The sequence below is a fragment of the Nelumbo lutea genome, chromosome 6, assembly GCF_056320005.1.
Source record: "Nelumbo lutea isolate HS-2025 chromosome 6, American lotus-T2T, whole genome shotgun sequence".
In the NCBI taxonomy this organism is placed as follows: Eukaryota; Viridiplantae; Streptophyta; class Magnoliopsida; order Proteales; family Nelumbonaceae; genus Nelumbo; species Nelumbo lutea.
In genome coordinates, this window is record NC_142689.1 from 8,461,088 (window position 1) to 8,488,637 (window position 27,550).

Consider the following 27,550-nt stretch of genomic DNA (forward strand, 5'->3'; position numbering starts at 1 on the left):
ACTGTATAGATAGACTTGCAGTAGGGTTAATATGAAACCCTAGAATCTGATCAATGCTAACAATAAACTTGAGGACAGCATTAGATAAATCACAAGATTCAGTCCAGCACTAGGGCTTGCCGCAAGATCACTTTCAAACTCTAGTGCAGAAAGAAACAAGGCTAAGACAGTTCGGTGTAAAAAAGTAGGGTTTTAATCACAGCAGAACAGTATGGTTTGCTGTAAAACCCTAGTGAATTGAAGAGATGAAAACCTAGAACGGTTCAGCCTTCCTCTCCAGATAGGTCCAACCTATCTTTTCTTAGAAAAGTAGATGACTTACAAGAAAAGAATTGTTCGCTGCCTTCTAGGGTTACCTGAACCCTAGTCTTCTCTGATCCTTCTTGACCATCAATACTCTACAACCATAACAAAACTTCCAACAGCTGCTAGCACTTTTGGCGATCTCCAAGAATCAGTCTGTGAACTCCACCTTTTCAGCTTCTAGTCCTAGGAGATTCTCATGTGGTCGACTGGTATTAGACTCACATAAGAAACCCTAACTTGGCTCTGATACCATGAAGATGATCAAGACTGCTATCAGTCTTGGGCACTAAGGAATTTCAAGTTCGAATAGAAGAGAAAGTGAAGAAGAAAGAGGAGAAAGATTAGTGAGAGAGCAGTAGAACACAGGTTTGAAAGGAAGGACAGATTTTGAATTATCTGCCGCCGCCACTTCAATTTAATATTTATATGTTATGCTAGTTACATGAAAGGACATATCTGCCCTTGGTGTTTACATCATTACACCTAACAATATAAAAAACTGAAACTTAAATAACAGAACTAGAATAATAGAATAACATAACAGATAGACTAGGTATATTCTACCCTACGGACAGAGTGGCCCCACAGTAGTTTCTCTACAGTTACAATAGAGAAGAAGGAGAAGAAGAAGAAGAAGAAGAGGAGAAGAAGAAGAAGGGTTCGGCCAGTAGAGGAAAATCAGTCCTCTCTCTAGTCGACCCACTTGTATTTATCTTCAATAACATAGTTACAAGAAAGACCATATTGTCCCTCATAAGTGATGGGACACATAACGTAAACTTAAATAAAACAGACCTTTCACTCTCAAATAGATAAACCCAAATGACCAAAATACCCTTTTGTGTACTCTAACACTCCCCCTCAAGTTGGAGCGTATATGTCATATAGTCCCAGCTTGTCACAAATATAATCTACTTTGCCCCGAGACAATCCCTTTGTAAAGAGATCTGCCCATTGATTTCCTGAGCTCACATGAGATGTGGTTATCATTCCACTTATCACTTTCTCTCTTACAAAGTGACAATCGACCTCGATATGCTTGGTTCTCTCATGGAAGACTGGGTTGGAAGAGATGTGAATAGCATCTTGGTTATCACAGTATAGTCTCATGGGTTTGTCAACCGAGAATCCATCTCTTGTAGCAAGTTCTTCAACCATACTAGTTCACATGGTATGAGCCATAGCTCTGTACTCAGCTTTTGCACTACTCCTTGCTACTACCATTTGTTTCTTGCTCTTCCAAGTTACAAGATTGCCACCAAGGAAGGTACAATACCCTGTAGTTGATCTCCTGTTTGATATAAAACCAACCCAATCAGCATTTGTGTACCCTACTATTTCAAGAGTCCCTCCACTTTGGTATAGCAAACCACAACTTGGAGCACCCTTCAGGTACCTACAATCCTTAGAACTGCTTCCCAATGAGGAATCCGAGGATGTTGCATAAGCTGACTCACCATACTCACAACAAATGATATATCTGGTCGGGTAATAGTCAGATAATTCAACTTTCCCACCAACCTCTTGTATCTTCTAGGATCATCAAACTCTTCACCTGCATCAACACTCAACTTGACATTAAGTTCCATAGGAGTCTCTGCTGGTTTAGCACCTAACAGTTCTGTTTCTTCAAGTAGGTCAAGAATATATTTCCCTTAACATAAGTTAATTCCATGCCTTGACCTTGCAACTTCTATTCCCGGGAAGTACTTTAGCTTACCCAAATCTTACGTATTGAAGTGGTCCTGTAGAAATTTCTTCAACCTGTCAATCCCGTTACTGTCACTCCCAGTTATGACAATATCATCCACATACACCACTAGCAAGATTTTCCCATCTTTTGAGTCATGTCTGAAAACAGAATGGTCTACCTGACACTATTTCATCCCAAAGTCTTTCACTACTTCACTGAACCTGCCAAACCATGTGCGTGGAGATTGTTTCAGTCCATAAATTGCCTTTTTGAGTCTACAAACTTTACCATCCTCCCCTTGAGCAACAAACCCTGGCGGTTGCTCCATATACACTTCCTCAATGAGATCACCATGTAGGAAAGCATTTTTGATGTCAAGTTGCACAAGAGGCCAATCATACATAGCAGCTAATGAAATCAACACCCGAACTGAACCAATTTTAGCCACAGGAGAAAATGTCTCCATATAGTCCACACCATACAACTAAGAATAGCCCTTGGCCATTAACCTAGCCTTCAATCGCTCCACACTGCCATCTGGAAGATACTTCACTGTGTAGACCCACTTACCCCCAACAACACGCTTACCAGGAGGAAGAGCAGTGAGTTCCCACGTGTGATTGTGTTGTAGAGCAGAGAGTTCCTCTTCCATGGCTTGCCGCCACCCTGGGGAGGTAAGGGCTTCCTGGACAGTCTTGGGAATGGAAACAGATGATAGCAATGATATAAAGTTGCAATGAGAAGTAGAAATGTGAGCAACTGAAACATAGTGTGAAATAGGATGAGAAGTACAAGTGCGTTTACCTTTCTGCAGGGCAACAGGAAGATCAAGGTCTAAGGGAGAAGAAGCAATGACAGGATCTGTCGATGAGGGCCGAATTCGAGGAGGGGCCGGTGCTTTTCTGTGAGTATATGCTTATTTGATTGGTAGCCTCTCAGTAGTAACTGGCATGGGAGGTGAATTTGCAACTGTAATGGGAACCACGGGAAGGGGATCCGCAACAGGGATGGGAAGAGGAACTACGGGGGAAGGAAAAGAAACCACAGTAGTAACTGACATGAGAGGTGAATTTGCAATTGTAATGGGAACCACGGGAAGGGGATCCGCAACAGGGACGGGAAGAGGAACTACGGGGGAAGGAAAAGAAACCATAGTATCCGAGAAAAAAGGAATTGATTCAAAGGTGACATCGGAGCACACAAATGACTTATGGGAGTTAGGGTTATAGCACTTACACCCTTTCCGAGTCCTTGAGTAGCCAAGGAAGATACACTTAGTAGCACGTGCATCTAACATGTCTAAACCAGGCCCCATGTTTTGAACAAAACAAACACATCCAAAGACTCTTGGGGTGAGAGGAAACGGAGACAAGGTGGGAAACAACACCGAGAAGGTGAGTTGACTTCCAAGGATGGACATGGGCATCCAATTGATGAGAAAACAGGATGTGAGGACAACATCACTCCAAAAATGCTTAGGGACATTCATATTAAGCATCAAAGACCGAGCAGTTTCAAGGAGATGTCGATTTTTCTATTCAGTCACACTATTCTGTTGTGAGGAGTAGGCACAAGAAGTTTGATGAATTATCCCATGGTGCTCTAAGTATTGCTGAAATGTTATTGAGGTGTACTCTTTGGCATTATCAGAGCGAAGAATTTTAATATGAATACCAAATTGGATACGTATTTCAGCATAAAATTTTTGAAAAATAGAGAACAATTCACTGCGATCTTTCATAAGATAAATCTATGTCATCCTTGAAAATTCATCAACAAAAATTACAAAATACTTATAGCCATTGTATGACATTGTTATGATTCGATCTGCCTTGGAGTTCTATTTGTCTGAGATCAGTCACCTAGAGAAATGTAGAAAGGTGGAAGAAAGAGAGAGAGAAAAAAGGAGAAAGTCTGGTTCGAACTAGAAGTCAAAAAACCTAACTCCCATTCGGCCAGACATGTGCTTTTATTATTAAAATAAATGGAAAAGACATATGTGCCCTTATTTAAGTAAGGAGCACTGGTTCTAACATAATATTACTGATCAACAACTTTAATATAAGTATAAAGACAAAAATACCCCTTATGCTAACACTCCCCCTCAAGTTGGTGAGAATATATCATATAATCTCAACTTGTTACATATGTAGTCCACTCTTCCCCGACTCAACCCTTTTGTAAATAAGTCTGCCCACTGGTTTCTTGTATTAACGTATGCAGTGTCTAGCTCTCCATTCAACACCTTCTCCCTCACAAAGTGACAACCAACCTCAATATGCTTGGTTCTTTCATGAAACACCGGATTAGAAGAAATATGAACTACAGTTTGATTGTCACAATAGAGTTTCATTGGAGTATTGTTGTACCCTACTTCCTGTAGAAGGCTCCTTAGCCACACTAATTCACAAGCAGTATGCGCCATAACCCTATATTTTGCTTCTGCACTACTTCTTGCCACGACTGTCTGCTTCTTACTTTTCTATGTCACCAGGTTACCCCCTAGGAAAGTGCAATAGCTTGTGGTAGACCGCCAATCAGACATAGAATCGGCCCGGTCAGCATCAGAATACCCTTCTATTTCAAGTTTTCCGCCACTTTTGTATATCAAACCGCAACCCTGAGCCCCTTTTAAATACCTCACAATTCTCATAACTACATTCCAATGAGGAATAAGAGGTTTCTGCATGAACTAACTTACCACACTAACCGCAAATGAGATGTCTGGCCTAGTAATGGTTAAGTAGTCCAGTTTACCTACAAGTCGTCAGTATCTGTCATAGGTGTTTCAGTTGGTTTAGCACCCAACAAGCCTGTTTCTTCCAACAAATCAAGCACATATTTCCTCTGGCACAGATTAATACCATACTTAGATCTCGCTACCTCTCCCCAAGAAATGTTTCAGTTTACCAAGATCCTTTGTCTGAAAATGATCCTGTAGATAAGTCTTCAGCCTGTCAATACCCATGTTATCATTCCCGGTAATAACAATATCATCTACATACACCACCAACGGTATTTTTCCTCCTGGAGAGTCATGACTGAATACTGAATGATCAACTTGGCACTGTTTCATACCAAACTTCTTTACCACCTCACTGAACCTACCAAACCATGCTCGAGGAGACTGTTTAAGCCCATATATAGCCTTCCTAAGTTTGCACACCTTACCATCCTCACCCCGAGCAACAAACCCTGGAGGTTGCTCCATGTAGACCTCCTTGAGTAAGTCACCATGCGAAAAGGCATTCTTGATATCAAACTGATATAGCGGCCAATCATACATAGCTACAAGAAAGATCACAACACGAACTGACCCTATCTTAGCAACTGGTGAGAAGGTCTCTGTGTAGTCAATACCATAGGTTTGGGAGTACCCTTTTGCAACCAATCGCGCTTTCAGGCGTTCAATACTACCATCAGACATATACTTAACCGTATAAACCCATTTACAACCAACAGCTTGCTTCCCAGGAGGAAGAGCAGTGAGGTCCCAAGTATGATTATGATGAAGGGCAGAGAGTTCTTCTTCCATGGCTCGGCACCACCCTGGAGAGGCAAGGGCTTCCTGGACATCCTTAGGGACAACAACTGATGATAACAAGGTGACAAATTGGCGATGGGAAGCGGAAATGTGAGTAAGTGAAACATAATTAGAAATAGGATGAAGGGTGCAAGTGCGTTTGCCTTTCCGCAAAGCAATGGGGAGGTCAAGCTCAGATGCTGAGTGCGGGTCTGGTGCCAGATCCGTCGACAGAGATGTAGCCGGAGGAGTAGTAGCTAGTACGTGTGGGCGATGTGTATACACCTGACGGATAGGTGGGCGTTCAATAGGTGGTGGCATGGAGGCAAGGATTTGGTCACGGCTGAAACAAGGGGAAGAGGGTCAGCATCGGGAAGTGGAAGAGGAGGTGAAGAGGAGGAAGAAGTATCACCGGACCCCAAAAAGAACGGAGTAGACTCAAAGAAGGTGACATCAGCACACACAAAGGACCGTCGAGAACTAGGATGGTAACACTTATACCTTTTCTAGGTCCGAGAATAGCCAAGGAAGATGCACTTGAGAGAACGGGCATCGAACTTATCGTTCCTAGGACCCAGATTATGGACGAAGTAGACACACCCAAATACCCTAGGAGTAAGAGGAAACGAAGACAAGGCGGGAACAGGATCGTAAACGGAGAATGACCATCAAGGATGGACGTGGGCATCCGATTAATCAGAAAGCAAGAGGTAAGCACCGCATCACTCCAAAAGGGTTTCAGAACATTCATGTGATGCATGAGGGATCGTGTTGTTTCCAAGAGATGGCGATTCTTTCTCTCAGCCACCCCATTTTGTTGTGGGGTGTAGGTACATGAAGTCTGATGTATAATGCCGTGTTGGTCCAGGTATTCTTGAAATGATGAGGATAAATATTCACGGCCAATATCAGACCAAAAAACTTTAATGTGAATACCAAACTGATTACGAATCTCAGCATAAAATTTCTGAAAAATGGTAAACAATTCACTTCTTTCTTTCATTAGATAGAGCCACGTCATCCTTGAAAAATCATCTACAAAAATGACAAAATATCTATACCCATTATATGACATCACTTTATAAAGGACCCCAAACATCGGAGTGAATCAAAGAAAAAGGACCCGACACACGGTTATCAACCCTAGAACTAAAGGGAACACGATAGTGTTTTCCAAACTGACACGACTCACAATCCAAAACAAAAAGTTGACTCAAAGACGGAACCAATGACTTCAAAACTTTTAGCAACAGATGACCAAATCGACAGTGCCACTGGAGAGGAGAAAGGGATGACTGGAGAGCTGTTGAAGTTTTTCCACCACTGTCAAGGTAATACAGTCCACTAGCTTCATGCCCTCCACCAATCTTCATCCCCGTCTTGAGATCCTGAAAAACACACATAGAAGGATAAAAAGTAATATAGCAATTAAGTGATTTGGTCAGTTTACTAACAGGCATAAGAATAAAAGGCAATTTAGGAACATACAAAACTGAGGATATGGATATAGGGTCTAGGTCAACATTACCAACACCACAAATTGAGGATGTGGAACCATTAGAAAGGGTGACAGATTGTGATGTTGAGCAATGAGATAGGGAAGAAAACACACCTTGAGTTCCAGTCATGTGATCGGAGGCTCCAGAGTCAATGATCCAAGGATTGGGTGTGGATGCCAAACAAGCCATACCTGAGTGAGCGAAAGTAGCCATGTTCTGTTGTGATGTGGATTGGATAAACCTCTCATATTCATCACGGAAACACTCACCATCTCCTTCACGGGACCATCTGTGGATGTAGGAGGTATCTGATCAGATGAACGACTCTCCTGTCTAAAGCTGGAACTGGTGTCACTAGTCATAGAATGATTGGCCCAGTTGAGGGTGGACCATGTAGATCATAACAATAGTTAATGGTATGTCCAACCATACCACAATGAGTGCACCTCCTCGGGCCTGAGCCACGTCCTCTACCACGGGCTCCCCTTGAATCTCTGCCCCCAGTACGACCACCACCACGATTATAAGTAGGCCCACCATTGCCACTTTGGCCATACACCGGACTACTACTACCACCACGGCCAGACTGAGCTCCCTGAGCTCCATCTCTAGCACCACGGCCTCTCGACACAGCAAAGATAGATCTATCTGAGATATTAGAGTTCTCAGTAAATCTGATAGAAGTCCTCTGGAGTCGAGCAAATACCTCTTCTAAAGAAGGGAGAGTTGATCCTCTTGGTATCTGAGCCCGTACTGGTTCATATTCAGATTTTAGTCCCACCAAAAATCGAGTCACATCAAGCTATTCTCTCTCTTGTTGCTGAATTTTGACATAAGAAGTGAGAGGGTGATAGACATTCAGCTCATTACGTATGTTTCTCATACTGGCATAGTACTCCTCAAGACTCTGATTACCCTGTTGCATATTGAAGTACTCCTGATACAACTGATACACTCTGGTTGTATTGTCATTACGTATTGTCCCACACATCTTTGGCAGTGTCAAGAAACATGAAATTTACACTAATCTTGGGTTCCATACTATTCCATAACCATGTGATGATTTGAGCATCCTCTTGCTCCCAGTCTTCATACTCGTGAGAGTCAGTGGAGGGTTTCTCCTCTCTTATGTGTTTTACTTTCTTCTTTGCCTTCAGAAAGACTTCAACGGATTTAGCCCAAGGCACATAATTCTCTCCATTTAGCTTAATGGAGGTCATCTAAACATTCAGGTAGTTTGTAGGCACCATCACATTAGATTTACAATCACTGTTATCTCCCATTCTGTTATCACCGGTTCTGCACACTTGCTGAATTCTGCACACTGCACACGACTAGATCACACTTGTCACACTGATTTCAGCACTTGTTGCTGAAAATTGTACTCTTTACACCACAAACCCTACACCTACGACTACCTGAAATCTCACCACTATATGATCAAAACTTTTCCTTCGAAATACACAAAAACAGCATAAACCCTAGCAAGCTATTGTCTGAAACCCCAACATATGATCTGATATATACTTCCTATTTGATCCATAACAGAAATCATGCATATAAATCTCTTACCTTATAACTGAAGGAACAACCACACGAGCAGAAAATCGGTCCACACAAGACAGCCACTGCACCATACAGATCGGCCCTTCTCTTTATCGATTAGGGGAGGGCTTCTTAGAAACGACAGCAACCGACCACACAAGACACAACTGGAGGCATAGAAACCTCCAAGGGGAGAGGGAGATCACTCCTTTTCAGCACTTTCCCTTATCTCCAGTTGAATGCAGGAAAATCAAGAGAAACCTAGATTGGGTGCGCAGAGAATAGAAATCTAGGCAGATTCGAGTTTCTTTGATACCATGTTATGATTCGGCCTGCCTTGGAGTTCTATTTGTCTGAGATCAGTCATGTAGAGAGAGGTAGAAAGGTGGAAGAAAGAGAGAGAGAGAAAAGGAGAAAGTCTGGTTCGAACTGGAAGTAAAAAAAACCTAACTCCCATTCGGCCAGACATGTGCTTTTATTATTAAAATAAATGGAAAAGACATATATGCCCTTATTTAAGTAAGGAGCACTGGTTCTAACATAATATTACAGATCAGCAACCTTAATATAAGTATAAAGACAGAAATACCCCTTACGCTAATAGACATCACTTTGATCGGACGCTAGACATCATAATGAATTAAAGAAAAAGGACTCAAGACACGACTATCAACTCTTGGACTAAAAGAGACTATGATGTTTCCCAAGCTGACATGACTCACAATCCAAAGATGAAAGATGACTCAATGAAGGAACCATCAAGGTAATACAATCCACCTGTCTCATGCCCTCCACCAATCTTCATCCCCGTCTATAGATCCTAAAACACACAAGAAGAGGGATAAAAGGTTATGGAACAATTAAGTGACTTGGTTAATTTACTAACAGACATAAGGTTAAAGGGGAACTTAGGAACATATAAAACAGATGATAAAGACGAGGAGAGATCAACATCACTAACACCACAAATGGGAGATGTAGAACCATTAGCAAGAGTAACTGTTTGAGATGTGGAGGACCAAGAAAGAGAAGAAAATACATTAGGAGTCCTAGACATATGGTCCGAGGCTCCAGATTCAATGATCCAGTGTGAAGGTTTGGAAGCCAAGCAAGCCATACCTCAATGGGCAATGGTAGTTGTGTTCTGCTGAGAAGATGTCTGAAGGAACTGCTCATTTACTGCACGGGGTACACTCACCATCTCCTTCCCAGAAACACCAGTAGATGTGGAGGGGATCGGGTTAGTTTGCTGACTTTTAGTAGCTGTACCACTACCCTTAGTCACAGCATGGTCCGCCCAAGTGTTGGGTGGACCATGTAAATCATAGCAGAAATTTACCGTGTGCCCCTCTAATCCACAGTATGTACACTTCCTAGGGGCATTACTTCTTCCTTTAACACGACCTCCTCCTGAGTCCCGACCTCCACTTCGGCCACCAGCACGGTTAAACATGGGACCACAACGGTTACCTAGAAGTCCACCACCACCACCACAACCACCTCTATTTCCATGGCCTCCCCCTCTAGTCACCACAAAACCAGATCTGTCTGAGAGAGAAGAATGCTCTATAGACTCAATAAATGTCCTCCTAAGACGAGCAAAAACTTCTTCAAGTGAGGGAAGAGCAGACCCCCCCAGTATTTGTGCTCGGACAGGCTCATATTCAGCCTTCAAACCCACCAGAAACCTTGTCACATCAAGTTGCTCACGCTGTTGTTGCTGAATCTGAACATCTTGTGTCAGAGGATGATACACATTGAGCTCATTTCGGATATTCCTCAGACTTGCATAGTATTCCTCCAAGCTTTGACTGCCTTGTTTCAGATTAAAGTACTCTTGGTACAACTAATACACCCTAGTTGTATTGTCTTGCCCGGAATGCAGTTTCTTAGCATGATCCCAGATTTCTTTAGCTGTATCTAGGAACATAAAGTTCACGCTAATTTTTGGTTCCATGCTATTCCACAACCATGCCATTATTTTTGTATCTTCCTGTTCCCAGTCACTAAACCCTAGAGAATCAGAGGAGGGTTTCTCCTCTCTCACATGTTTTACTTTTTTCTTGGGTTTTAAAAACACCTCCACAGATTTTGCCCACGACACATAATTCTCACCATTCAATTTAATAGATGTCATTTGGACATTTAGGTAATCTAGAGAAATCATAATGCCTGTTTTATTGTCATTCCCATGTCCAATCGATGCCATCTTAACTAATTCACCTTACCTCACAAAGAAATCATCACTATATGTAGAGTATTCACCTTCAAATATTCAGCACAACCTCACACACTTCCACAAAACTTATCTCACTTTCAGCACCACCAACTTCTTCAAATACACATTACACATCAAATACAAAAGCTGAAATCACTCAGTCATTAAATCAAACACCTGTACTGCACACTGCAAAACCACTCACACACCAAATACAAGGGCTGAAATCACTCAGCCATTAAACCAAACACTTACACTGCACTCTGCACAACCAACTTGTACTCAGCTGAACACTGTTCACCCAAACCTGCTCTCTTCATACCATCGAATAGAGAGCTTCCTACCAATCACCACAAACAGCCACTGCACCACAAACCGGAGGCATGAAGGCCTCCTATAGAGAAAAACAATCACTCCTTTTCAACCTTTCCCTTAATTTCCCAGTGGTTCTTGAGAAATCTGCAAAACCCTAGAGAGGAGGGCGATAAAAAAACTGGGTAAACCAGAATAAAAGAGCAAGACGAGCAGATCTTAACTTGCTACATGCACTCTGATACCATGTGAAAACCTTATTTGGTCCTAGGTTACAGTAGAGAAGAAGGAGAAGAAGAAGAAGGGTTCGGCAAAATCAGTCCTCTCTCTAGTCGACCCACTTGTATTTATCTCCAATAACATAGTTACAAGAAAGACCATATTGTCCCTCATAAGTGATGGGACACATAACTTAAACTTAAATAAAACAGACCTTTCACTCTCAAATAGATAAACCCAAATGACCAAAACACCCCTGTTTTGTGTACTCTAACAAAATGCATAGTAAGTTTCTCAAGTCACCTAGAGGAGACTGCTTGCATCCAAATGGAGAGAAGAATTCCAAAATAGTAGACACAGCTACAGGAGATTATTAGGTAAAAAATAGTAGACACAGGGTGTAGGTGGAATCCCCCTTTGAATGTGGCAAAGTCTATTTTCTTCTTCTTTCTTCAGGTGGCATTTGAAGAGGGGTAAGACCACGTGGACGTGCCTAAGAGCTGCTGTATGCTGGACATTGTGGAAAGAAAGGAATTCAAGAATATTCTGTGAGAAAGAAAGAAACTCTGAAAGTTTGATAGGTTTAATTCACATCAGGGTGGTACAGTGGTTGAAGTCCTCGGATTTATTCATAGACCTTACAGTGGACGATTTTCTGAGAAAGTGGAAAGAGATTACTAGCTCTGCCCAGGTGAAAATGGGTTTTTGTGTCTTGCCCTCCCCCATTGGCTTTATAAAGTTGAACTTTGAAGGCAGCAGTAGAGGGAACCCTGGGCATTCAGGCATTGGGGGTGTGTTTAGGGATGAGAATGGGATTGTTTCAGCCATGTTCTCAGGCCCAATTGGGGCAAGTGACTCTCTCAGGGCTTAGATTTTTGCGGCTTTGGAAGGTGTTCAAAGGTCCAAGGAAATGAATATTAGGAGGCTTGTAATTGAAGGGGGCTGGAGGTGGGTAGTAGGGTGGCTGAGAGAAGACAAGGCTGGGTTATGGAACTACACCAATGAAAGGAAAAAATTCAGGTGGTTGGCTAAGGACATAGAAATAAAGTACAGTTGGGTGAAAAGATCTGCTAACTCGTTTGCAGATGGGTTAGCCAAGCAAGGGGTGACTAGGGAATCTTTATTCTGGTCTCAGTTGTAATAGTAGAAGATCAAGACTGTAATCAGTCTTGAATCCTAATAGGTTTTAGGTTTACAAAACAGAAGAAAAGGAGAGAAAAAGGAGAGAGAATAGAAGAGAAACAGGAGAACACAAGTGGTTGAAAGGAAGGACAGATTCTTACTGATCTGCCGCCGCCACTTTCTTATTATTTATAGGTTATGTTTAGTACATAATGGAAAGGACACATCTGCCCTTAGTACTTACATAATAAATAAAGTAAATAAAAGCTGAAATAAATAACAATTGAATTAACAAACTGACTCAAACTGACACTACTATAACTGGAACAAATAGCTACACATGCTGTCCTACGAACACAGTGGGGCCCACATCAGTGTTCTCTACAGTAATTCTGGATTTTTTTTTCCTCACTTTGGGGGCTCTTACCTCTGCTGGGGGAATTAAGAAAGTTTATCTCCCCTCCTTCGTATTTAATTATTTTGTTCGATTAATGAAATTTTTGTTATTGATAAAAAAAGATTATTAGGTAAAAAAATGTTTTCACCATTTGCTTTGCATAAAAGGGGCACAGTGGTGATAGATACCAGAAGGATCTTCTCTGTTGAAAATTCTCAAAAGTATTAATTGTATTGGGAACAATTTTCCTATTCTCATCTTTTCAAATTCCATAGAAAATTGCAAAAAAGGATAAAGACCAATTTTGGTCATGCCCTTGGGTCCATGTTTTTTCATCTTTCCAATTCAATTCCTAGACATATTTGGGATTCAGGCTCCTGTATCTTTATCCATTAATACTGATTTACAGAAACATCACTGGTATGATTTATGCAACACTAACTTTTTATCCTTCCTTTTCCATAGTGGGTTTTGATTTGCTACGGTCCTCACTCATTTTGTACTTTTTGTAATTTTTTGAGGAAAATCTTTCCCTCAGTAATGAAAATTTTTACTCACTTATCAAAGAAAGAAAGGAAAAAAAAAAAACAAAAGATCACTATGTCATACTTTGAACCAATTGGTACTTGTTATTTACCAAGAGATTTAAGGACTCATATTCACTATTCTTTTCCATTTTGTAAAGTAACAAAAAAATTTGGTAACAGAAAAAAGTTATAGAATGAGAAGAAATTGTTCAGATAATATAATATATACAAAATAATACAGTAGAGAACACAAGAGAAATCACCATATTAAAGTCCCTCGCAAAAATAGCTTTACCCGTCTCACTCAGAATTGGGTAAATGAAAGCCCATCTAGAATAAAAGGATGCTATGTCAGCACATAATTCATTTGTCTATTCTGAAAATTCATCCATCTGAAACCCCTTTAATGTCAGAATCTCCTTCATTCTCCCTGCCATCTTTAATTTCCTTGATCTTCTCATCTTATATTTATTATTTTTGTTGAGACTCAGGAATTCCTGCTCTAGTCCTACACTTTCTCTCAGCTGTGTAGATAGCTATCCACATGAAAAGTCTTGATTCCAGGGGGTAGACTTCTTGAAAAGTCGAAACAAACCAAGAAATGAACTATGTATCTTTACCATCCTGACCGATTGTTTTCCCAAGTCTAAAAATCCTGGATTAAAAACTCACAGGAGTGCTGTAGGTGTTCAAGACTGCTATCAGTCTTGATCACTAAGAAGTTTCAGATTCGATGAGAAGAGAAAGTGAAGAAGTAGAAGAAAGAGTGGTGAGAGAGCAGCAGAACACAGATTTTGAGGAGAAGAACAGAATGCCAATATTCTGCCGCCGCCACTTTAATTTAATATATATATGTTATGCTAGTTACATGAAAGGACATATCTGCCCTTGGTGTTTACATCATAACTGCTAACACATAACAAACAATATAAAACTGAAAAATAATAGCAACTAGGAATAACAGAATAACAAATTGACCACAGCTGTGACTAGATACATTCTACCCTACGGATAGAATGGGACCACAGCTGTGGGGCCCACGTCAATGTTCTCTACACTCCCCCTCAAGTTGGGAGTATATGTTCATCATTCCCAACTTGGATAGATCCGCTTCTAGCTTCTTTCTTGATACGGCTTTAGTGAGGATGTCTGCTAGTTGCACACTGGATGTGATGTAAAGGAGGCATACTTCTTGATATGAGACCCTCTCTCGACAAAGTGGCGGTCAACTTCAATGTGTTTGGTTCTGTCATGTTGTACTGGATTATGTGCTATATTAATGGCGGCTTGATTATCACAGTACAACATCAGGGGCTTCTCATACTCAATACCCAACTCCTCAAGTAGAGATCTTAGCCATAGGATTTCAGCCACTCCGTTGGCCATGGACCTGTATTCTGCTTCAGCACTTGACCGGGAGACAACACTTTGTTTCTTACTTCTCCAGGAGACAAGATTTCCTCCCACAAGGGCACAATATCCTGAGGTAGACCTTCTGTCATCAACACTCCCAGCCCAATCAGCATCCGTATAGACCTCCACCTTCATGTGATTGTTGTTCTTGAATAGTATACCCCTACCTGGGCATCTCTTCAAGTAGGCTAAGATTCTTTCTGCCGCAAGAAGATGTGTGGTTCTAGGAGAATGCATGTACTGACTGACAACACTAACAACATAAGTAATATCTGGCCGAGTGAGGCAGAGATATAGGAGCTTTCCTACCAATTGCTGGAACATAACTTTGTCTTCAAGAAGCTCCCCACTATCGGCACTAATCCTGTGGTTCTATTCAATTGGTGTATCTGCAAGCTTGACACCTAATTTTCCAGTTTCTGCCAATAAGTTTAGGACATATTTCCTCTGAGAAATAAAGATCCCCTGTTTGGATCTAGCAACGTCAATACCCAAAAAATACTGAAGTACACCAAGGTCCTTCACCTCAAATTCTTGATGAAGAAGCTGTTTAAGAGACTCAATCTCATGGCTATCATTCCTTGTGACCACAATATCATCAACATATACTGCCAGTAGTGTCAAAGAGGACTCCACCCTCTTGATGAATAGGGTATGATTTGACTGGGCCTGTACATAACCAAACTTCACAAGAGCTAGTATGAATCTATCGAACCAAGCCCTAGGTGACTGTTTCAAACCATACAAAGCCTTGTTGAGCCAGCAGGCCTTCTTACCTATTTCTGCATCATAGAATCCAGGAGGCAAATGCATGTAAACTTCTTCCTGCAGATCTCCATTTAGAAAGGTATTTTTCACGTTCATTTGGTATAAAGGCCAAGTGTGACTTGCTGCAAGGGACAATAGGACTCGAATAGTAGTCATCTTGTCTATCGGTGCAAAGGTCTCCAAGTAATCTATGCCATAAGTCTGTGTAAACCCTCTTGCAACTAATCGAGCTTTATACCTCTCAATAGATCCATCTGCATTATGGTTCACCGTAAATACCCATTTGCATCCAACTGGTTTCTTTCCTTTGGCCAAATCAACTACCTCCTAGGTGTTGTTTTTCAACAGGGCATCCATCTCAACTTGCATTGCATCTTTCCATTCAAGGACGGATAGGGCTTCTTGCATTGTTCTTGGAATAGGGACATTGGAAATGGAACTAAGGTAGGACCTGTAGGTAGGAGATAGGCGATCATAGGATAAAAAATGGGAAATACAGTGGGTTGTGGATGTGGTACAATGTCGTTTCCCTTTACGGACTGCAATTGGAAGGTCAAGATCATCTGTAGGGGAAGTCTCTGTGGGCTCTGGGACTGTAGTATCTGGACCTGGAGCTACAGATGAGATTGGAGCTGGCCTAGACTGCTGATGATCATGATCAACCTGCCTGCACCGCCTGTGATAAACCCGCAACTCCTGATCCCTCTGACTACCCTCACCATTGCAGCTCTCATCACCCAATGGAATAGGTAAAGGAATTGCCCCACTCTCACTGCTCTCCCCCTGAAGACAATAACTCAACCCCCCACTCTCACTGCTCTCCCCTTGAGGGGAAACCCGAGGATAATAGGGTGTCCCCTTAAAGAAAGTGACATCCATGGAGACAAACTTCCTCCCGGAGACAGGATCATAGCAGTAATAACCCTTTTGAGTTTGTGCATAACCAAGGAAGATGCATTTGGAGGCTTTGGGTTCGAACTTGGAGTGATGGGGTCCGAGAAGCTGAACAAAGCAAGTACAACCGAATGTCTTAAGAGGAATAGAAAACAAGTCCTCATGTGGGTGTAGGAGGGAAAAAGGAGATCGCATATCAAGGACCCTGGAAGGAACTCAATTAATAAGGTATACTGCCGTGATGATAGCATCGCCCCAGAAGCGAATAGGAACATTAGAAGTAAACATGAGGCATCTAGCCACTTCCAAAATGTGCCTATTCTTCCTTTCGGCAACTCCATTCTGCTGAGGTGTATGAGGGCAAGAGCTCTGGTGGATAACCCCATGATGAAGAAGATAAGATGTCAAGGATTTAGCAAAGTATTCCTTTGCGTTATCAGATCTGAGAACTTTGATCTTGGAATCAAATTGGGTTAGGATCATTTGGTGAAAATTTTGGGTCAGGGAAGGTACCTCATCTCGTGAACACATGAGATAAACCCAAGAAAAACGGGTATGGTCATCAACAAATAACAAAAAACATCTGTACCCACCCATGGAAGGGATATGATAAGGCCCCCAAACGTCAGTATGCACAATATCAAAAGAATTATCACTCCTTTTATTACTCAATAAATAAGGCTTTCTACAATGCTTAGCAAACTCACAACTTTCACATTGTAACTGAGACAACTCAATAGACTCAAATAAAGCAGGAAACAAACTCTGTAAATATCGAAAAGACAAATGACCTAATCGGTTATGCCAAAGCATAACCGGACTCACACTCTGAGAAACAAAAGACATCTTCTCAACTGACTCTCCCTGACAGAACCGCTCCCTGAGCAGATAGATCCCATTCGCCTCACGGCCAGTCCCAATCACCTTCTGCGTCTCCAAGTCCTGGAAAACCCATTGGTCGGGGAAGAAGGTTACTGAGCAGTTCATATGCTTGGTAATACTACTAACTGAAAGAAGGTTAGTATCAAGCTTAGGAACATGCAAGACAGATGACAAGGAGATAGTATCTGAAAGCTTGATGTCACCATTCCCAGAAATAGGAACTAGGGAGCCATCAACAATAGGTACCTTATCCCTTCCAGAAGACAAATGGTAAGTAGTAAACAATGAAGGCAAGCTAGTCATGTGATCAGATGCACCTGAGTCTATTACCCAACAAGGTTCAGTAGTACCTGGAGCTGAGGCATGATAGGCTGAAGCTCGAGTACCTGAATGGGCGAAGGCAGATGTGGCAGGGGCTGATGGAGGCTGCGGTGGCTGAGCTGGATTTCCAACTTCCTTTTCTAGCTGTATTAGGTCAGTTCGAACTGCAACTAAGGTCTCCAAAGATGTTCCTTTTGTGCCAGATGAGGATGCTGAATCAATGTTCACGGCTACATGAGCAGTGCCCTTCTTGTTTCTCAACTTCGCAGGAACCAAGTGAGGATGCAGTTTCCAACATGTCTCTTTTGTATGTTTGGGCTTCTTACAATGTTCACATACCACATCCTTCTTGTCTTCCTTCCTCCTGTCCTTCTCTGAATCACCCCCTGATTTGGGTGTAACCGCTACAAAGGCTGGTGTGGGTGGCTGAGGTTGCATCATAACCTTCCTTCTGGTCTCTTCACTGTGTACAAATGAGTATGCCTAAGAGAGAGTCACACGGTCTCTAGTCAAAATCTGTTGCCGGACAATATCATAATCTGAATTTAAGCCTGCCAGAAACTCAAATACCCGGTTTGTCTCAACCTGCTTTCTATATATCTGTGCATCTCTAAGACTCTCCCACTCAATAGTCTCTAAGTGATCAATCTCATGCCACAAGGACTGCAAGGTAGAGAAATATACGGAAACCGGTCTCTCTCCTTGTCTAAGATTTTTCACTTCACATTTCAATTCATATGCTTTGGTAGCATTAAGGGGTTGGGAATAAGTTTCTTTCATAACATCCCATATCTCCTTAGCTGTCTTTGCCCACAAATAATTCTGGCTAATATGAGGCTGCATAGAATTACATAGCCATGTCATAACCAAGTAGTTTTCTTGTATCCAGTTGGTATATGTCGGGTCTCCCTTGGGAGGTTCTTTCATGTCTCCCAAGAGGTATCCTAATTTACCTCTTCCACCAATAGCCATCATGGCTGATTGAGCCCATTCCAAATAGTTTGATCCATCAAACTTTACGGTCGTAATCTGACCACCCATCTTAGAAACACTACCATAACTGATGTTCCCAAGGCTGCCTTCTACTTGATTTTTAAACTCCATTTCTGTAAAGTCTCAAAACAGCACTTGAACTACCAATCTCAATCAAAATAGTATAGGGCTGATCTGTATTCTCAGTGTATGTGCACAAAACTGAGATAATTCTGATCTGAAACCAACTAGCCAACACAGCAGTAGCTGTCCGTAGAGCTCTAACCCCTTAGGACTCTGAGAACAGCTTAAAAAAATGTGATATGCTTGCAGTAGGGTTTAATCAGTCCTTAAGTAAGCAATTCAGTTGCACAACCCAAACAGAACTGTATAGATAGGCTTGCAATAGGGTTAATAAGAAACCCTAGAATCTGATCAGACCTACCAATAAACTTAAGGGTAGCTCTAGGTAGATCATAGGGTTCAGTCAAACACTAGGGCTTGCCGCAAGATCACTTTCAAACCCTAGAGTAGAGAGAAACACAGTTGAGACAGTTCGGTCCAGGGTTTGCTGTAAAACCCTAGTGAATCGAAGAGAGAAAAACCTAGAATGGTTCGGCCTTCCCCTCCAGATAGGTCCAACCTATCTTCTCTGATAGAACTTCTCTTAGAAAGTAAACAACTAACAAGGAAAAATTGTTTTCTGCCTTCTAGGATTACCCAAACCCTAGTCTTCTCTGATCCTTCCTGACCACCACCACTCTGCAACCCTAGCAAGTTTCCAATAGCTGCTAGCACCTCTGGCGATCTCCAAGAATCAGTCTGCGAACTCCTCATTTTCAGCTTCTAGTCCTAGGAGATTCTCATGTGGTCGGCTGGTATTAGGCTCACATGAGAAACCCTAACTTGGCTCTGATACCATGTAGGTGTTCAAGACTGCTATCAGTCTTGATCACTAAGAAGTTTCAGATTCGATGAGAAGAGAAAGTGAAGAAGTAGAAGAAAGAGTGGTGAGAGAGCAGAACAGAATGTCAATATTCTGCCGCCGCCACTTTAATTTAATATATATATGTTATGCTAGTTACATGAAAGGACATATCTGCTCTTGGTGCTTACATCATAACTGCTAACACACAACAAACAATATAAAACTGAAAAATAAATAGCAACTAGGAATAACAGAACAACAAATTGACCACAGCTGTGACTAGATACATTCTACCCTACGGACAGAGTGGGACCACAGCTGTGGGGCCCACACCAATGTTCTCTACAAGTGCAACCCCATATCCAGAATTCCATACTTTATATGAATAACCCTTCTCCAAAATAAAGATGAGTTTCCCCATCCCTTCCTAAACTTTCAAAGTCATCATCCAAACTGTTTTGTTAATTGTAGCCACTTTCATATGCAGAGGGCCCAAATTTCTAAGCATACAGATCAATGGTTTATTAGCATATTGAAGTTACAAGATGACATGGCTGTGCTAATATCGTGTGTATTTTACCCAGAACCTTGTTAATGCTCCTGTAAAAAGTATTTTATATATTAGAGTCCCTTGGGATGCCACTCCATCTCAGCAAGGGCCTGGCAATGCTAACCAGTTTTTCCATTCAATTATGGCGTTAATTTCAGAAGATCAATCAAAATGCTTAGTTTTTAATAGTCATCAATTCATACAGACCGAATGCCAGATATTAAACAATTTTATTAAAAAGAAGCAAAATGGAAGAGAAAATATTGACCTATTTGGAAGTGGCGCAGTAAATGCTAAAATTGAAGGAAGGTGACTTAAAACTCCTGCCATAAACTCCTCTCCAACCACAGACATTCCGTGTAGTGATGATTGTTTGGATCCCATAAAAACATTTTTTCCATTTTCCCAAAGACTTGTGTGCACATGAGATCCGGAGCCAATATCATCTAATGAGTACCTGAGGAAATCAGAAGGTATCATGTAGTGCATTGAAAACCAATGTTTTCAGATGTAACAGTGTGACAAGAATGTTTCAAAAATTAAGATTATACCTCAAGAGATTGAACATAAGCCTTGAAAGCATCAAAATATAAGATTACTTTGAATTTAGTTCATAATACTTATTGCAATATTCTCATGATCCAATAAAAAAGATTAAGAAATTAAGTACTATTGAATCTGTCAGTTTTTCTTTATTTTAGTGCTGCAGGAGCACTATGTAATTTTCTCCCTTTTATTATTAGAGTGGGTCGCCCTAATGTAAATACCAAAAGGCTGGTGCCGCCAGAGACAGATTTTGATTTCAAATCTTTTCGTCTCTGCTCTCTTCTCTCCTCTCACTGTTCTGAATCTTTACTGCGTTTTTACCAAAAAACATGGTATCAGAGTGATAGATCTGTGATTAGGAGCAGTGCGATCAGTTTTATTTTCCCCTCCAGAACAAGATTACTTTAAGCCAATAACGAATCTAGATAGCTATAATCATACCAAATGCCATATGTATATTGTATAACCTAATGGACTCAATTTCTTACTTGGGCACAAAAGTTGCCAGTAACCCATGTTTTCTTGCAACGGCCCTTATAGCTTCACGTGCAAAAATTAGGTTGTCAGCAGCATCAGTACAAACTCTATGCCCCAAAACTATTTCAAACTGACCCTTTCCAGATTCTGCATGAAGCTGTAATACAAAAGAAGCCATTTTAAAATTGTAAACTGGAATAAGAAGGGAGAATAACCATAAATAAATCACATCTGATTTCAGAATGATACAAAATGGAGATGAAAGAAAAACAAAATCCAGCAAGGGTAAAAAGAATGTTCTATAGACAGTTAAGGTTCATTTATTGTAATAAAAGAATGTTCTATATTCAAGAGCAAGTACCAAGAATTCCCAAATATAGGCTAGCTCCAGCTAACTGACCCTTCCTAATTTCAACTCAAGATCTTACAATTGTGCCCAGAAAAGTTGAATCCTGTTCATCCCTTATTTTGACATTGTATCAGCCAATCCATTTAGATCATTGCATCAATGAATAATTAGTTACCAATTTCCTATACAGGTGCCTCATTTTCCTTGAGGTGTTTCAATATTGCCGCAATCCCTGACTTCCACTCCTTAGCCAATCCACCACCACCTTAGAATCCCCTTCCTCAAGCCACAGGTTCTGCCCAATATCACCCCTTGTAAAACTGCTAATACTTCAGATCTAATAGAGTCCCAGGCCCATATTAGAGTTGATTGTGTCAGTGGATACCCAAGTTGCTACTATCAAAATTTGGTTTGACCTGATTGTGTGTTATTGGATCCCACTCCTCTTTGGTTAGAGAATGAGTTGTCGACAATGATGTCACGTGCTGCAATCAAACCAACCTTTTTGCATTTCAAATCTAAAGTCTAAACCATACAACAACATCTTCATCAGTTTGTGAACTGAACAGACAACTACTAAACCAGCTTCAAGGAAATGGTATGCGGCTGACCCCATAATGTATAAATCCCTTGAGAATTTGATCAAGCTGTCAAGCAAGCCTTCTTAGAGGTGTGTAGAATGTATGGGTCTATTTTGTGTCAAGCACAGTTTTATCTTTGTATTTTTGTTAGTGATATCTGGATGATTCTTCAATTTAGCCATGCCAAAACTTGGACACAACACCAACTTGGCACTTGGAATGGAACTTTGTGATGCACCAAGCTCAAATCCGCTAAAAAATGTAATACTTATTACTCCTAAACAAGGTATCGTGATAAAGGAATCAAAAAAAAAAAAAAAGAGAAAGGAATCAACCAATAAAGCACTGGCACTAACTTTCAATTTTTAATTTATTTTCTTATTTTGTAGTGGATATCTATAGGCAATCAAATAATTTGTACATGTTCCAAATACCAAGGAATTTTTGTTTGATCAACAATAAAAGGTGAATTTCACTAAAGATCAGTGAAGAGGAAAGGGTACAAAGAATGCAAAGAAAAGAAAAGGCACGACTTACCCTGCGAATATAAAAAAAATATCACAACAAATAAACAAAAAGGAGTAAGGATCTTTTACTTAGCCAATGACCAACTCCATTATCAACCTAAACTGCCACCTACAAATGATGCTAGAGTCCCCCAAGATGCTGGGAGAAACAGGATCACCAACATCTACAAAGGAAAATAACCCAAAGAAACATCAGAACAAGAAAATAACCTGTCCAACAGCCCAAACAGAATTTTCCTTTCAAGTTTAACTGCCACCTAGATCTGTCCATACCTCTATCTCTACTTCCTGTCCCACCTTTGGCACTAAGAAAATTTATGACAAATCTCCAACAGACTCCAACCTATCTTCTAACAAACCCTCCCCACCACTTTAAACTTCGTAAAATTACTTTCATTCATCCCAGTAACTAGACAAACCTTCTTGGCCAAGCATTTGAAAAATCCTTCCAATTGATTGTCATTTCCAGGGAAAATCTTATTCTTGCTAAGCTTGAGAGTATGGCTAATCACTATCTGTGGAGGATCATGAGGTAACTAAGTTATCCTAACCACCTCCATGACCTTAGGTATAGAAAATGTAAACCCCCTGTTAAAACTAAATAAACTAAAAACAATTCATAGATAGACCAAGAAAAGGACTCAATTCTCATTACAGACTGATATCCTATTAGTAAAATGGCCATAAGTCAAACTTCTCCATGACGCATGACATTTGCAACATCCTCAACTTATAAAATGGTTATCTGTTGAGCAGCATCCGAATTGGGTCAGTGTCTTGTTACTGTGTACTTGGGTAATAGCCCCCATTTTGGAAAAACAATTAGTTTGTTGACATTGTTTCCCAAAATAGTAAGAAATTCTGTGTTGACTACGCATGTGATTGAATTTCTAATTCTTTTTTGAAAGTTTTGATCCCTGGATTTTTCAAAGTTTCTCTGTATGAAACTGAAATTTGATAAACCTTAGAATTTTGTAAAATTTCTGAAAATTTAAGCCCCCAAAATTCTTAAAATTTCTTTTTCTTAAACTGAAATTTGATAGCCCCTAGAATTTTAGAAAACTTCTGAAAATTCAAGCCCCCAAATTTTTTTCAAAATTTGCATCTGAAACTGAATTTTGATTACCCCCCAGAATTTTGGAAATTTTCTGAAAATTTGAGTCCCCAAAATTTTTCAAAACTTTTCTATTTGAAACTAAAATGTAATAGCCCCTCAAATTTTGGAAAATTTCTAGAAATTTGAACCGTCAATTAAAAAAAATTCTGAAAATAATTTGATAGAACCCAGAAATTTGGAAAATTTAATCTCCCAACTAGAAGAAATATGACTAAATTTGATCTCCCTAGGATTTTGGAAAATTACAGTAAGTGTACATATTTTTCCTTTTACAATGAGAAGCAATATGACCAAAAGTCTAGAAGGGTTCCCTGGCTCAGAATGTTAGATTTGATTATCTCATATTTAGGTCTAAGCCTCACGAGAAACTGATTCACCTTTCGTTTCTCAAAGTGTTTCTGAATATACTTAACACATTTAGGAGGATCAGAAGGGTCAATGTGTACTAGTTCATATTCATCCCACAAATCCAAAAATCTGGCATAATATTTCTGTATTTTTGGCTCCTTAACAATATGCAAAGATTCCCTATTCAATTTGGTACTGCCTAGACATGTTAGACTGGTAATAAACCTTCTTTAGATAAGCATACATGTCAAAAGCCATTCTCATTCTTCTCATGGGTACAACGATATGAGTTTCAATGGAACTTTCCATTGTCAAGTTTCCATTACTAAAAAACCTTTTGCTTCAGCTTCATCTGGCTTAGTAACTGTACCATTTAGACAACATTCCAGACCCTTTCCCTCAACAAAGAAATCAAAATGGAACTTCCACATACTATAGTTAGTTCCATCGAACTTCGCAGGTACAACATCAACCTTACCAGCTGTTATGGGCCCGGGAATAGGATCTCGTCACGGGTCGGTCCACGGGGAAAACCTCCTGTTTTCCCTTGTTCCTCCCTGCTCTTGATGAACCTATCTTGGCACCCTAATGGTGATTTGTCAAAGAGATCACCTAACTCTCCTTGCCCTCTCTTTCTTGACTGAAATTTTCGATGCCTTTATAGAATAAAATCAGCTCCTTAAATAGGAGATTACAAGAGATAAGAGTCCTACTTTTAGGAAGACTCCTTGCTAATTAGGAAGACTCCCTACTAATCTATCCTACTGAACTGATAAGATAAGATAAGACTCCCTAGTAATCCATACTACTGAACTGATAAGATAAGAACATTGAATAGATAAGACTCCTACTAATCCTTACTACTGAAAGCAGATAAGGCAAGAATACTGAATAGATAAGATAGGATGAGAACACTAAATTGCTGCTGCTGAGAACACTAAATTATTGCTGCTGCTGTCAGCGTCCACATCATTACTCCCCTCCTGGACTACGAGCTTGTCCTCAAGCTCGAATTCAGGATGGGTGTCTTGAAACATAGTCAAAGGAATCCCGGATAGGTGGAATGATTTTGCCCTCCTGGATAGGGTTCCAATGAAGAGGGTTCATCCTCAGACAGCTGTAGTGAGATACCAAGATTTGACCATGCGTAGCTGCATTCTTTGCCACGGCCGACTGCAGCCTTAAGGTACTTCTGAGATGTCTTGAACTATAGAGTACAAAGATTGTGAAGGCCAAGCTGGTGCCACTGAACCGCATCATCTGGATCCTCTTCTATTGCTTGCTTTAGTGTGTACAGAGCCTGCTCTTCCACTTCCGTCAAATCATTATGTCCAGTTCCAAACATTGCTGCAATTTCATGCTGAGCCTTGTGAACCATGGCAAGTCCTGCCCACACTATCCGAAGCTCAATTGTTGCAGAGTCCCCTTCTCTAAGTATTGAAGCCATTTCATTCGCAGCCCATGAAAGTTGTTCAGTGGGATCTTGAGACCTTTCAGCATCCTTGATACAATGAAGCGCAACAACACATCGAGTTGACATGCAATTAGGCTCCAGTTTTGCTGCCTTCTCTAGGCACCTTCCAGCACTTCTATGATCACCAACCAAATAGTATGCATTAGCAAGATTCACCCAGATATGTGCAGCCCTAGGATCTGATCTGACTGCTGCTAACAAACACTCTTTTGCAACATTTGCAGCTGCAACATGAGGCATACAAGCTCCTTCACCAGCACTTGCCCCAACACCTGCAATAACTTGAAGATATGCAATCCCAAGATTCTGCGACACCTTGACGACACCGGATTCCTGCTTAATCGGGACATTCTGGGTGTTGCTAACCTTCGCTAGGGCAACGACCTACTGCTCGCCTGACGATTCTGCCACGTCTGGTCGGCGGCCGGTTGTGGTTGCAGCCCCTTCCGGGTTCCTTTCCTTGCTGGAAAAGTACAACTCCATCAAGCGCCTTAATTCTTGGACGTCGTCCTTGATCTCGCGCACCTCCGTGATGTTTTCCACGATCTTGAGCTCCACTTCATGAACCCTAGTCGTCAACTGCTCAAGGTCACCCATGACGCCTTGCTCTGATACCAAATTGTTATGGGCTTGGGAATAGGATCTCGTCACGGGTCGGTCCACGGGGAAAACCTCCTGTTTTCCCTTGTTCCTCCCTACTCTTGATGAACCTATCTTGGCGCCCTAATGGTGATTTGTCCAAGAGATCACCTAACTCTCCTTGCTCTCTCTTTCTTGACTGAAATTTTCGATGCCTTTATTGAATAAAATCAGCTCCTTAAATAAGAGATTACAAGAGATAAGAGTCCTACTTTTAGGAAGAGTCCTTGCTAATTAGGAAGACTCCCTACTAATCTATCCTACTAAACTGATAAGATAAGATAAGACTGAACTGATAAGATAAGATAAGACTCCCTTAATCTATCCTACTGAACTGACAAGATAAGATAAGACTCCCTAGGAATCCATACTACTGAACTGATAAGATAAGAACATTGAATAAATATGACTCCTAATCCTTACTACTGAAAGCAGATAAGGCAAAAATAATGAACAGATACGATAGGATGAGAACACTAAATTGCTGCTGCTGAGAACACTAAATTATTGCTGCTGCTGTCGGCGTCCACATCACCAGCCATCTAGGTTAACAGTATCTAGTCTAGAACAATAATAGAAATGAGTCTGAGTTCGAAAAAGAGAAAGAAGAAGCAGTTCTTCAGATAAAACTGATTAGAAAGTCTTTTGAACACTAGGACAAATATCCAATAACAAAAGAAAATGTGACTCTCGAAGATAATAATCCAAACAAGTAGGTTTTAGGACTGACAGTCCAAATATGGAAGGTTGTAGGCCTGCAAAACTAGAGAAGGGATGAAAACCCTTCTAAATCAAAGTAAATCTTCAAACCAATAAATAGAGCATCTAAAGTAGGTCAGGGTCAAACAAACTTTAGAATACAAGACTGAACAGAATAGCTGATTGGAAGAAAACACACACACACACACAAAATCACCTGGTGGGCATCTTTTTCAGAGAAAACAGGTTATCTTGGGCTGATCAAAACAGCCCTCAAAATGGTCTTGAAAGTGTATTCAAATGGAGGCCTGAATCCTTATGAACCTGAAAAATAATAGTAGAAGCCAGCAAGAGAAGAGAAGAAAGAACGGAGAACAGAAGATAGGAGAAGAGAAGAAGATTGAGAGGCAAAAAGTTCTGCAGGCGGCACCAACAATGTAATTTATATTAGGGTGATAAAAAAATAAGAGGAAAAGTACAAAAGTGCCCTTGTGGCACTAAAGTGAACCAAGGACAGTCTTTTAAGAATTCCTTTGAACACATTTTTGAGTCCCAGGTCTTGAATCAACTCAGATGCTTTGATACCATGACAACAAGAGAGTTCAAACAAGAAGGAAGACAAACAGTCGACCCCCACCCCATATATCCTCTATTAGATTAAATGATATGTACAATTACAGAAATACCCATAAAGGGCTAAAAGA

General features: G+C 40.7%; 1 protein-coding gene across 6 annotated transcripts in view; it reads right to left on the reverse strand.

The window, feature by feature from the left end:
* Positions 1-27,550, reverse strand: part of NODGS (nodulin/glutamine synthase-like protein) — a 119,458-nt gene that overhangs the window by 13,308 nt on the left and 78,600 nt on the right. For all 6 annotated transcript variants that reach the window (XR_016101223.1, XR_016101222.1, XR_016101224.1 and 3 more), the window contains exons 14-15: positions 21,124-21,269; positions 20,358-20,546 (exon numbers count right to left, since the gene is read on the reverse strand). Coding sequence is in view for 3 of the 6 variants with exons in the window: in XM_088951885.1 (XP_088808011.1) it covers positions 20,358-20,546; positions 21,124-21,269 (335 nt within the window). In the remaining 3 variants the exon portion in view is untranslated. The remainder of the gene's footprint in view (positions 1-20,357; positions 20,547-21,123; positions 21,270-27,550) is intronic.